The sequence below is a fragment of the Bidens hawaiensis genome, unplaced genomic scaffold (genome assembly GCF_021521415.1).
Source record: "Bidens hawaiensis isolate Kalapana, Puna unplaced genomic scaffold, B.hawaiensis_p1.1 tig00020344_1, whole genome shotgun sequence".
In the NCBI taxonomy this organism is placed as follows: domain Eukaryota; kingdom Viridiplantae; phylum Streptophyta; class Magnoliopsida; order Asterales; family Asteraceae; genus Bidens; species Bidens hawaiensis.
In genome coordinates this window covers 83,720-95,929 of record NW_027493098.1, presented here as the reverse complement: position 1 = coordinate 95,929, position 12,210 = coordinate 83,720, and the positions used below count along the sequence as shown (strand labels likewise).

The following is a 12,210-nucleotide window of genomic DNA, read 5'->3' as shown; positions in this document are numbered from 1 at the left end:
GGAACGCAACGAAAAGGCGCCAATACACAAGACGAAAGTGTCGATCAAAATGGCCAAAACCAAGCCCAATATTGCAAAACTACATCAAGAGCCTCAACCTACCAAGAGGAAGAACAAATTCAACTCACACTCGAAGTTTAACCGTGGCTAAAACACTACCCCCAATGGCGGAAGAAGAGTTCGATTTTAGTGACGTGCCAGAGTTAGACATGGATGAGAGGTTGCTTGAATGGGATGATAATATTGAATCGTTGCTCGATGGTTTACCTTGTAATAATAATATTAACGGCTGTGGCGAAGAGGTGGATTCGTATTTGCAGGGTGACAAGGAGATGGATTTGATGGAGATGATTTCACAGGTTAACTTTTAGATTTTATGTTCTTATATATGTTTAATAAGTTTGAATGACTGTAAAAGAATCAAGGACGTGGACGTTTTTGAAAGCAATAAAAGCTTGCACATTGTGCTTCGAAAATAGTACCTTTGTAAGATAGAATTAAGCTCCCGAAAACAATAACAATACTAATAAAATGCACAAAAATCATCACCCAAAATCTCCATTTTAGCAGTCCCGTGATTGGCAGGTGGTACGGCTTCAAGCCTTCTTAGGTTTTAAACGTTTCACCTGAGAGTATAAGAATACTCCAGCAAGAGCCACTCCGGTGCCTGAAGATTCAAAATTTGACTCGTTAGAGATCAAGTATTAACCCGAACCGAACCGATAACTATCAAACCGACTAGACCAAAGCAAGCCGGCCAGTTTGGTCAGTTTAAGATCCATAGTTACATAATTAGTCCCTTATGTGTGAAAAGACCAAAATACACTTCCATTTAACGAAAAAAATTAACAATGTTGGACTGAAGTGGCAAAAGATGAAAACCCCAGGACCAGAAACGCAAAAAAATTAATGGACTATAAAAGTTATTTTGGCCAAAACACTGATGAAAATCGTAATTTCCTCTCTGTTTCTTTTCTTCTTTTTTTTTCTCTTGTTTTTGGGTATATGGTTATGTATATGTGCTATAATCAGTTAATCATTATCCATATGTTAACATTTTTAAAAATTCTAACACGCTAATGATTTTGAAAAATAAAAAATGGTTAAAACCGCCAAACTGGACCGTAAAGCAGGTCGAAATTGTCAACTCTAAAAAAGATAAGGGGTATAACATTACCTATAGAATTGATAGGTGAAACAGGTGTTCGGAAGAACAGAACAGATGTCACGATCACCACCACACGTTTCACACAGTTACCAACAGAGTGTGTGACTGGAGATACCCTTTGTAGAATCATATAGGAAACCTGCACAACACATTCAAGTTAGTTTCTATTAACAGAAGGGTAAAATTGTCCAACAGTTAACTTTAAAATATAAAAAGTCAACTGCTTTACCCGAAATATAGATATAAAGATTACCTGCTGATAGGCATGGAAGCATATTGCAGCAAGAAGAGACCTAATGTACACTTGTTGGACATTCAAACCCTGAAAGATTATTAAAAACTCAATCACTATAAATAACTGTTCATTAAAATATAAGCTAAATATAAGAAATTAGTAAGCTACAAAGGTTAATTTTAAAAATTACTCACGGCAGATTGGAGATATGCAGGGGTAACCCTCACTCCTTCAGTTAAGAGTGTAACAGGGGCCAACAAGAAAAATGACATAATTGTAATAATTGAAAAGAGTGTAATATTATCCAAAGATTCCTGTAAAAAATCATAATGTTATAATAAGAAATTTATAAATCAATTTCACTACAAACTGGAAGAGTGTAACATTATGTCATTATCTAATAATACCTCTTTCTTAACCATAAATTTCTTGCTAAGAACGTTACGCGATTGGTTCGACACATTGGATGCCATGGCACTCCAGAACCCAGCCCTGTTACCAAATGCAATAATAAGATCATAAAGATAATAAACAAATCACTAAATGATTATAAAGCTTGTTTTTCCGTGAACAATTTATCATGAGAATATAAAAAGGTAAGAAAAATATATATTTTCTGTATATACCAATTGAAAGAGGCTTCAGTCATTGATGCAAGGGCCACTCCACCGGCAATAGGTAAAAGGGAAGCAACCACCCATGGTGTGGGCATCTGTCAGTAAATACCAGAACAAATTGAATTTTAAAAAACTATTTTAAATGAAATCATAAGCATAAAATACCATGACATAATGTAGATAATGAAATACCTCTCCTAAAAACATAGCAGACAATACAACTGAGAAAAATGGTTCCATAGCTTTGATTGTGTGAGTAAATGAAACAGCAACTTTTCCAAGACTCATGTTTGTGAAAAGATTGCCTAACGTGTGCACCATAGCCAATGGCAGAATTGCTAGAAGCTGCAAGTTAGCAACTAATTAGTATCATTTACAAAAAAAAATGTGTTAGCAAATAATATTAAACATATTCTACATAATATGAGCGTACCTGGGAACCGCTAATCTTTGGTCGTTTGTGAAGATTTAGCGTCCACATCAAAAACACAATAACACTACCAACAGCAAACTGTACTGTTGTCATGGTTATTGGACTTGGGAAGACTTTCAAAACCTGCAGCGTTGATAACGAGAGAATAAATTATAAAACTACTTTTCAATTAGAAAACTATAACAAGTGTTTTCCAACTAAAGAATGCAATTATGTAAAAAAGTTGAATAAAACTCAATGCTGAAATTTCTTTATGTATGCTTGTTCCTTCATTTGGTCATATCTTACAACTAAAAGTGTCCTAAAAAGTTGCACAAATCCAAATTTTCATCAATAAAATGGAAGTCAGTTAATTCTAGGCCAAGAGAATGATAAGTTTATAAATAATTGAATACCAGAAGTTCTAATGTTACACATTAGCAATACATGAATAGGATCTACATGGTTCTACAGCTCTAGCAGTATGCAAATCAAAACAAGCATTAGGAATGAACCGTTTGTGAACCATTGGGCTGGAGGTTCGCTTGTGTTCATTTATTTTTGATAAATAAAAAAACACGCAAAAAAAATCTATTCATTTAATTAAACAAAACGAACATGAACACATGTTCCATTCATTTGTGTACGTCAACGTTCTTCATTAATATCTATTTACGTTCGCGTATATGAGCTAATATTTTCATTATGCTTGATATATTTAAATTTTTAATGTATAAAACTTGTTTGCTTGTGTTCATGTATATCTTTTTATTTATGTTCATTTGTGTTTGTTTATGTTTGTTCAGTTACACTCGTTTATATTCGTTTATGTTCATTTTTGTTCGTGATCTGTTCGTTTGGATTTTAAACAAACGAACACTAACATGAAAAACAAAATTCATGTTCATTTATGTCGTTTTCGTGTTCGGTTAAAGTTAAATGCGAACGAACACGAACATGACTCTGTTCGCGCTTGTTCAGATCACTTACAAACCTAACAAGCAGCATATATATTAAGGCAAATAGCATCAACAGCAAACTAATTGTCGAAACCTTCGCAAATTTACCGATCTATTCAACCTAAATGTCTACAATAACAACAGCAATAAAGTTCAAATCAATCATATACATATTATTATAACATACATATAACGAACTCGAAACGAATGTATCAAATCATACAACGGAAATTGAAAGGTAATGAACAACAGATCGCACCTGCTTATTATAAATATTGAAGTAAATATTAAACAGGTACCAAAGGCCAAACAGCGATCCAAGCACTAGCGTCTCGGCAAGTTTCGACTTCGTCGCCACGGCCGCCACGTCACCGGCGTCAGCACTGTCAGCAGACGCCGCTTTAGCCTGGAATCCATCGGATTGACGCTCAGGAGTTGAAAGCCAGTGGCCTAGGGTTTTAGGCGATAACGAACAGCTGATTGACGGCAAGCGGTTAGTTGAGATTCCGTTAACAGGATGGAGACTGACGGAGGAGGAAGTTAACGGTGACGGAAGGTTAAGGAGGCGGTGGTTACGAGGCTTGAGGTTTGTGATAGAGTTAGAGAGAGTGAAGGAAGACGTCTGCATTTTGGAGATGGTGGTGTTCGTTAGGAGTCGTCTTGGAGGCTCCGTCCAATGCAGTGCAGAGGGGTTGTGTGGGAGTTGGTGGTGTTTTATATGGGTCGGGTACGGTGTTTTTAATAGGGATATTCTTGGGATTTCAGATTTGCATTTGCCCCCACCTTTGAACAAACCTAACTACCATTAGTTTTACATTAAAAATAAATAAATATTGATTTTTAGGTGTATCTTGCGGGCTAACTAAAAAGTGTGTAATGCCTTATCTCGTAAGTGCCACGTAAACAATTAACCTTAATTAACTTACTCTTTAACTATTTAACTAAAAACAATAGAAAAAGAATACAGAGAATGGTAAAAAAAGGAAAGAGAAAATGATGATTGATTGATGGGGTGGTCTCGTTTCTTCCTCTCTCTTTAATGTGTGTTATCAGGGTGGTGCCCCGTCGCCATAACACCCGCTTTCACCTACGTGGTGCAGAGCATTGTGATGCTTATGTGTTTGATGGGTAACGCCAAAATGCAGCCCACAACGCATAGCCTTGTACATTTAATGATAGTTCACTAGTGTCCATGGCATGACTGAAATCCTTAACTCCTGAAGACGAGCAACTTAGGCCAAGTGTACTACGCTAACACGCTTGTACATGTAAGCAATGGAAGACGTTATACACTAGTACATAACTGCTAAAAGCGACGTCAAAGAGCAAGTTGCCCCTTTGGGCATCACTACTTCGAGGGGAAAGGGGCTCATATGTGTAGCGCTATCCTATTTTCCACTCAATCAATCAAACTATCCATTCAAATTTTATATAAAAGTAGATTAAATTATAATAATGGTTTTACTTAAACTCTTGAGCTCTTTTTTATAGAAAATTGTGAGAGCCCCCATAGTCTTTTTTTTTTTAACGACCAACTAAGTAACGCTATGTACTATGTGTTTTGAAGAGCCAAAGAGCCCCCATAGTCTAACTTACCAAATAACATTGGGTCATATGTGTTTTGATAAATATTAAATGTATTTTACAAACAATTTAGTTTAATAATTCATATAGTTTAAAATAAAGTTGTATATGCAAGACGATGATAATATTGGATTTTTTATTGATTAAAGCAATCATGCAATATATATAGAGATTATAACAAAACTCTACAAACCTAAGATGGATTTATGAGTTCACACTAATAATGTCTAATAATAATATAGGATAATATGGTATTCGTATTACATCTATATATACAAGTTTCTCTTTTAGTTACATTAGAAGTTAATTCATTAATTAAATTCAATTAAAAGTTACAAAAATAGGTGGCTAAAAAGAATTTCCCAACAACCCTTTACCAACCCTCAACCTAGAAATTTCTACATTTATCATCTCCTAGAGAGAGCAACAATGTCGAGAGAACCGGGGCCAATTCCTTATTTTTATTCGCCATCTAACAATCGTTAAGGTTTATTATTTGTTAAGTCAAACAATACAAGTTATTAGAGAAAAATCAAATTATGTGCTAAATTGAAACCCTTTTTTACGTAAAATTTTAATAGCCGCTTACAAATACTTCTATTTCTTGTAAACTACTTATACACACAAAAGATTATGTTCTTGTACAAGAACGGGATCAAACGGCAAGGTCAAGGGTGGGTCTATATTTTTTAGTTTTGTTAGTTGTGGAGGCAGATCCAGTAAAAGCAAACATCCATCTAAAAGAAACCATGAATAAAATATAAAATAAAATGGGGTTGGTGGGCTGTTAAAAGAAATGGGGTTGGTGGGAAATCTAAGACCAATAATAAAATGTTTTATTTGTTTTCTTATTTCATATGTCACAAAAGAATAATAAGAGAAAAGGAAAAGAAAATCTGTTGAGAATTTTGGAATTTCAATTTTTAATATGACACATACTTGAAATGAAAATTACAAAATTAAACATGATATATACTAATTATAAACGGGTCATCCAATCTAATATGCTTAATAATAGATTATGTTCGGGTTAAGTTTTTGTAGCACTTTGAGCACCCAACAATGAGTAAAATCAGTTAAGAACACACATAATTAGTTGTATAAAAAAAACTCAAATCCTTCAACAACATTTATTTCCTCTAAGTGGTAAAACCTAAACATTCAAATCATTTATATTTAACTTTAAAAACCAGCTTATTTATTAGAACAAACTATTTATAATTTAATAATTTATGTTCTTTTAGTATAATAAAATGTAATAATAAGCTTTTCATGCTTGTATATGGTTTATTTTGTCATTAAAAAAAGTTAATCTTAACGAAACAAAGAAAAGTTCCATGTCTCCAAAAATAAGGACTTTGATGTAAATACATTAGTAACAAACAGTAAAAATTGGTAAATGAGCAAACGAATGATTTGAATCTACTAGTCGTGTACCACTAGCACTAGATTCACTATTAAACTCGGCCCATGTGCATACTTGGCCCGCTTGGTTTTTTTCATTATATTTAATTTTACAAATGATCCAATTACAATAGATGGGCGGGTAAGCGAGCAACAAGCTGTATCGCAACCCCCTTTTACCTAACCCTATTTGGAGATCGGTAGAAAGTCTATCATATGCATTACCATATATCAAAGAACTTGTAGCCTGATGGTATCAAGGAGTATAAAAATGTGTTCCTCCTCATATAGTTGAGAGTTCTAATCTTATTCTAGATAAAAGTGTAGGTTTATGAGTAGATTCAAAAAGTGTGTGAGGTAGCTAGTCTACAAAAATATATCAACATCTATATGACTATTGTTGTTTTCTTCCATATGATTTGTAAAAATCTCACAAGGATGGTGTTAATTTCATAACCTAAATAGGGCTAATTATTAATAGATTCTTTGAAAATGGGTGATAATGAATAATGATAATGTTTGGTCTCTTTTATTATATTTTTCAAAAAGTTACATAAATTTTATTTTTTATATTTAGTAGAGGATAAAGAAAATACTAAAGTTTCATTATCCGAAAGAGACATGATTTTATTTAACATGAAAATTTTAAGTTAGTCTAAGTGATTAAAATAAGAAAAAAACGAAAACCACATAGGATCATAAATAGAAAAACAAATGTAGGGTGAACTCTACATATTATAAGTATGCATTTACCGTAAGGCTTATAGCGACATCGACTTGATCGTTAGATCATGTTTCAAGACTTGAGTTGTTTAGTAAGTGAGTCGAGTTGAGCAACTTTAGCTTGAACTTTAAATTGAGTAAGCTTGACTAGATTAATCTTAACAAGCTGAAATCTAAGCTTGAACTCGGCTCAGATAAAGCTCAAGCCAGTTCGTATACTTATATAATTTTAATGATTTTGTATTTCTTGCACATGTAAATTGATAAAACAATACAATATAAAATATTAACATTTCTTACACAACATTATAGGTATAACAATAAAAGATCGCAGTAAAATCTTTACAAATAAACCTAGACTTTTTTAAGCGATCTACTTAGCTTGAACGAATTAAACGAGTGAGCCAACTAGTGAGCTCAAGCTCATTTAGACATTATTTAAACTAATTTCAAGTAATCCTTTTCAAACCATTTTCAAACGAGTGTTGAGTTGTAAACTATTTCAACATCTCGTCCTAAAATCTCTTCGTAAATCGCAAAGCCATTTCAACGTGAAGTATACATTTAGGGATGACAATGTGATGGGTTCAAGATAAGTATTAAGTTCTAAACCCAGTTGTAAAACCATGTTATGTTACATACTGTAATGGTAAAAGTAATTTGTTACTAGACTATGGTTCATGTAAGGTAAATAGACATATATATTTAGGTAATCGGGCAAGTAAACCAAATCTAATACTCGTTCACCATTCGCAAAAAAATAAAACTAAAGACATAGGTGCTGTTTGTTTTTAAGAGGTAAAATATCTGCAACCTCTGAACCACATCTGCAGACATCTGTAACAGAAGAGGTGGACCAAATCTCTGCAATCTGTAAGAAGAAGATTGTTTATTTTTTAATGGCTGTCAACTGCTAATCAATTTCTAGAAACTAATAAGAATTCAACAAATCAATTTATAAAGAAAAACTAATAAATTCAACAAACCAATTTCTAAAAACTAATAATAATTAGCAAATCAATTACCTGGAGGGCAGCCGTGGGGGTGTCTGATGGAGGCGTATGGCGGTGGTGGTGTGGGGGTGGTCGACGGAGGTGTATGGCAGTGACATGAGAGCGATGATGGCATGGGGGTGGCCGATGAAGGGGTATGGCAGTAGCAGGAAGCGGGGTGTGACGGTGGAGGGTTGCTAGGGTTTGATGGAAGTGTTTGAGAAAGAGGGTCTGATGAAAATAATTTGATATCAAACGAGAAGAAGATTGTCACACTCCGACCAAAGGCGGCGGAACATGCCGAGGTGTAACGATTGTCTGTAAGCACATGACATTAATTAAAGTGACAGTATTTAATAAACTCATTTCATTTCACAACATCGAAAATGTCACATAACAATTATCCATAAAATAACCATAAACAAGATATCACAAAATATGGCAATTTGATATTGTTCATTTTTACTAATATCCTAAGGTCTTTGATGTCGTTTTCTTCGCAATCATAAATCAACCAAGATGCAAACCTGCAACATTTCATAAAATAAAGTTTGTCAACACAAAGGTTGGTGAGCAATTCATAAGTTTAATCATATTAGTATATAATAAAGATAGCCACAAAACTTGCATACGAAACGATAAATAAAAGTAGTAATTTGGATAAATAGATATCACTAAACACATTAGCGATACCTAGCTATTAGGGGATGCCAAATAGTCTAGGATTTTATAGTTATCGTTAATTGCATTACGTTAACGACACCTTGCTATAAGAGGATGCCAAATAGTCTAGGATTTTATAGTTCCACCAACCAAAAGCGATAAACACATAGGCATATAAGCATAGAACACCAAATCGAGCAATTATTTAGGTAAGGTATACAACTACGTTTGTGGTTTAAGATTCAAATATAAAGTATTTTGTTGAATAAGTATGAAATGTCACCCCCAAAATAAAAGATGGAAAATGGGGTATGAAGTACTCACCTTCAAGTAGTAAACTTGAAAGATAATAATTTAAAGATTTGTCGGAACGATGAGTTTAACGCACAATGCCTAAAAAGAAAAGAAGTCTTGAATTTAGAAAGGTTGTCTTGAAGGTCTTTAATCAAAATAAATGTTGAGAAATGTAAATAATTAAAGTTCAAGGTTTAAAATGTAACTATTTAAGAATTTATAATAATAACCCTTTAAAAATGTAAGTTTGCTCGAAACCGGGTTAAAGTATCTAACCTTAATATTTACTCAACCTATGTTAAGTAATAAGGTGGGTAAAATGCAAGAATGCAAATCCCATTGGAATAAAGATACTAAAACGGTTTTTTTTTATCGAGTGTTCGGGTTGTCGGTTCGGATCTTGATAATTGGTCAAACTCAACGTCAACTTTCCAAAATATTGAATGTTATGAGATAACTCAATAAAATTTAATAAGACTTAACCAAGTATGTAGTTCCATTGTTTTAGAACTAACAACGCATGTTAAGCGAGTGTTCGGTTTTGTCGGTCCAAACTTTGTTATGAGATCAAGTTGAATCCAACATTTCCAAGTACTTAAGAAAATATTTAAAAATCAATTTGTAACTATTTTTAAGAAATATACAAGTCTTGACGGCTAAAAAAAACACACTTGTGTATCTTAAACGAGTAAGAATCGGTTTGGTTCGGTTTCCATCTCACAACAAGTTTATAGATGGTTTCCACATGTCCAAACACTAAAGAACTTGTATAATAATGTACAAATAAAAAATACTTTAAGTTTTACAACCAAAAGTTAACAATAAAGTCTTTAAACAAAAGTTCAGTTTTTGGTTCGGATCGTGTTTCGGGTTAAGACCGAGGTAAGATTCTATAAACCCGTAACCATAGAATTTGTAAAAATGATTTTAGAAACTTAGATCTAACAATAAGTATGTTTAAACAATTATTTAACAAAACTAGTAACAAAGTTCGGTTTACGGTTTAGAGCTATTTACGGTTAAACCGAAGCATAGACTCTTAAAAACCCATAACCATGGAACTTGTAAACATGACCAACAAACTAAAATAAGCAAGATTAATATGTATGAACAAGTTATATAGATGTATATATATCATGGACACGAAGTCCACCATGAAGCCTTGCCTTATGAGGTCCGAAACCTCACCGACCGAAATCGGAGAAGTAACTACCAAAGGTAAACAAGGGCTGTATATTATATATATGTTGCACAACCATAAACAAGTATTAATAAGGCTACATAAACTAATTAAGATGAAAGACTAAAAACCTTCAAGAACACTTAAGAAGATAACCTTGAATCTTTGATGTTTGAGAGAGTTTTTTTTTTTTTTTGAGTTGTAGCAAGGGAAAATGAAGAGGAAGGTGGTGTATATATAGGGTAATGTTGGTGGTCAAATATGGGTGTGAGACACAAGAGTTTTCATGCAAAATGGATCAAGACAAAAACATAAAACAAAAAAAAAATAATAATAATAATAACAAAAATAAATAAATAAATAAAAATAAAAATAAAGGTAGGATGTTTTCAAGACCTAACAAGTGTGAAACAATATTGTAACACAAATCCATCATTTTGATTATAACATAAGCTTCGGTTTACAAATCAGGTCGGTTTACATAATAAACAAATACAAAAACGAATACAAACAAGACTCGAAATTGACGAATGTCACAAAGATGTTACAATCAATGTTTTCAGACCCGGCCCGGGCGTCGACCCGAACGCCTTACCGGGTCAAAGGTCGGACCGACCCGGGAGGGCGGACCGGTGTTTGACCCGGATGACATCATAAATAATATATAATATATAATTAAATTTATATTTATAAATGAACATGTTAAAAGTCTTCAAAAAGAGTTGCTTGTGATGCTATTATTTTTCATAAATACTTATATCATAAAATTTTTTGACTGTTTTCGAAAACACTTTAATTCCACATTATTCACTAACAAGTTTCCATAATGTTTTTCATTAAATTCCACTGCTGCCACCAATCATGCATTCATGCACATAATAGGCTGACTTTTATCTATTTAATGTTGACATTCTATTCAAAAATACATAAATCATGATTGGTTGGTTAGCATTTCTGGTTTTCCTTAAGTTTTCATTGATCTACCGGTTCCGGTCGGACCGTGAATCGCCAGACCCGGCTGGGCATTTAGAAAATGGGTTTATGTTGTGAACCGGACCGGAATATCTACCACCGAGACCGGTCCGACCGGCCGGTCCGGTCCGGGTTTCAAAACATTGGTTACAATATCTTAGGTGCTGCTTGTTTTTTTAGAGGTAAAATGTCGGCAGTATGCGGACCAAATTTGCAAACATCTGTAGAAGAAGAGGCGGGTCAAACCTCTTCAGTCTGCAAGAAGAAGACTATTTGTTTTTTAACGTCTGTAGATTGCTAAAATAAACCGGTAGTGGTGTACAAACTGTGGTAGTGGGTGGTGGTGGTGCTGGATGGTGATAGTGATAGTGGTGGTAGAAGGAGGTGGTGGAAGACAATGGTGGTGACGGACGGTGGGTGGTGGTGGTGGTGATGGTGGACAGTGGGTGTTGGTAGATTGTGGTGTGTTAACCCTCTGCAAACCTTAGAAGGTCTTAGAAGTGGATAAGTCAAGTCTGTTTAAAGAAGAGTTTGCACAGATGCTTTTTCAATAAAAAGTATTCGAGAAAACAAAAGGTCTGCAGATGACAAAGACTGTGTGACGCAGACAAAGAGCCCGCACAGGAAGAGGGCACACAAACTCTTTCTAATAAAATATCTTTCAAAAGACAAACACACTACTGACCTAAACGTCTGCACATGATCTACGCAACGCTCGGAAAACAAATATTTCCTGAAAAACCAAACTCCTCTGGTCAATCCTACACCCGAATACCCGACCCTCCATAAACACTAGCACCATAAAAATCTAAACAGGATATCATACGGTAGAGCTGGTGGACACAAACGATTACTATTATTATTATTATTATTATTATTATTATTATTATTATTATTATTATTATTATTCATGTGTAATTTAATTAAGCCAAAAATCTTCTATTACATTATCCATATTCAAATTCCCCTATCTATCTTGCCCTAATTCATAATAACCCAATTCAATC

General features: G+C 33.8%; 1 protein-coding gene across 1 annotated transcript; it reads right to left on the bottom strand.

Moving 5' to 3' along the window:
* Nucleotides 1–544: 544 nt before the first annotated feature.
* LOC143560514 (phosphoenolpyruvate/phosphate translocator 1, chloroplastic-like) lies at nucleotides 545–4,019 on the bottom strand. Its single transcript, XM_077048803.1, has 10 exons — nucleotides 3,651–4,019; nucleotides 2,454–2,576; nucleotides 2,213–2,365; nucleotides 2,030–2,115; nucleotides 1,811–1,895; nucleotides 1,598–1,717; nucleotides 1,422–1,490; nucleotides 1,178–1,307; nucleotides 596–667; nucleotides 545–560 (listed from the first exon to the last, which is right to left on the bottom strand). Exons 1-9 carry the CDS (start codon nucleotides 4,017–4,019, stop codon nucleotides 597–599), a joined length of 1,206 nt encoding a protein of 401 aa, XP_076904918.1. The 3' UTR covers nucleotides 545–560; nucleotide 596.
* Nucleotides 4,020–12,210: the final 8,191 nt, after the last annotated feature.

Coding starts and splice junctions, on each gene's coding strand:
- LOC143560514 (XM_077048803.1), bottom strand. CDS start 4,019: ATGCAGACGTCTTCCTTCACTCTCTCTAACTCTATCACAAACCTCAAG. Junction 2,366..2,453: donor CAAAGATTAGCGGTTCCCAG/GTACGCTCATAT, acceptor GCTAACTTGCAG/CTTCTAGCAATTCTGCCATT. Junction 2,116..2,212: donor CTGCTATGTTTTTAGGAGAG/GTATTTCATTAT, acceptor ATTTACTGACAG/ATGCCCACACCATGGGTGGT.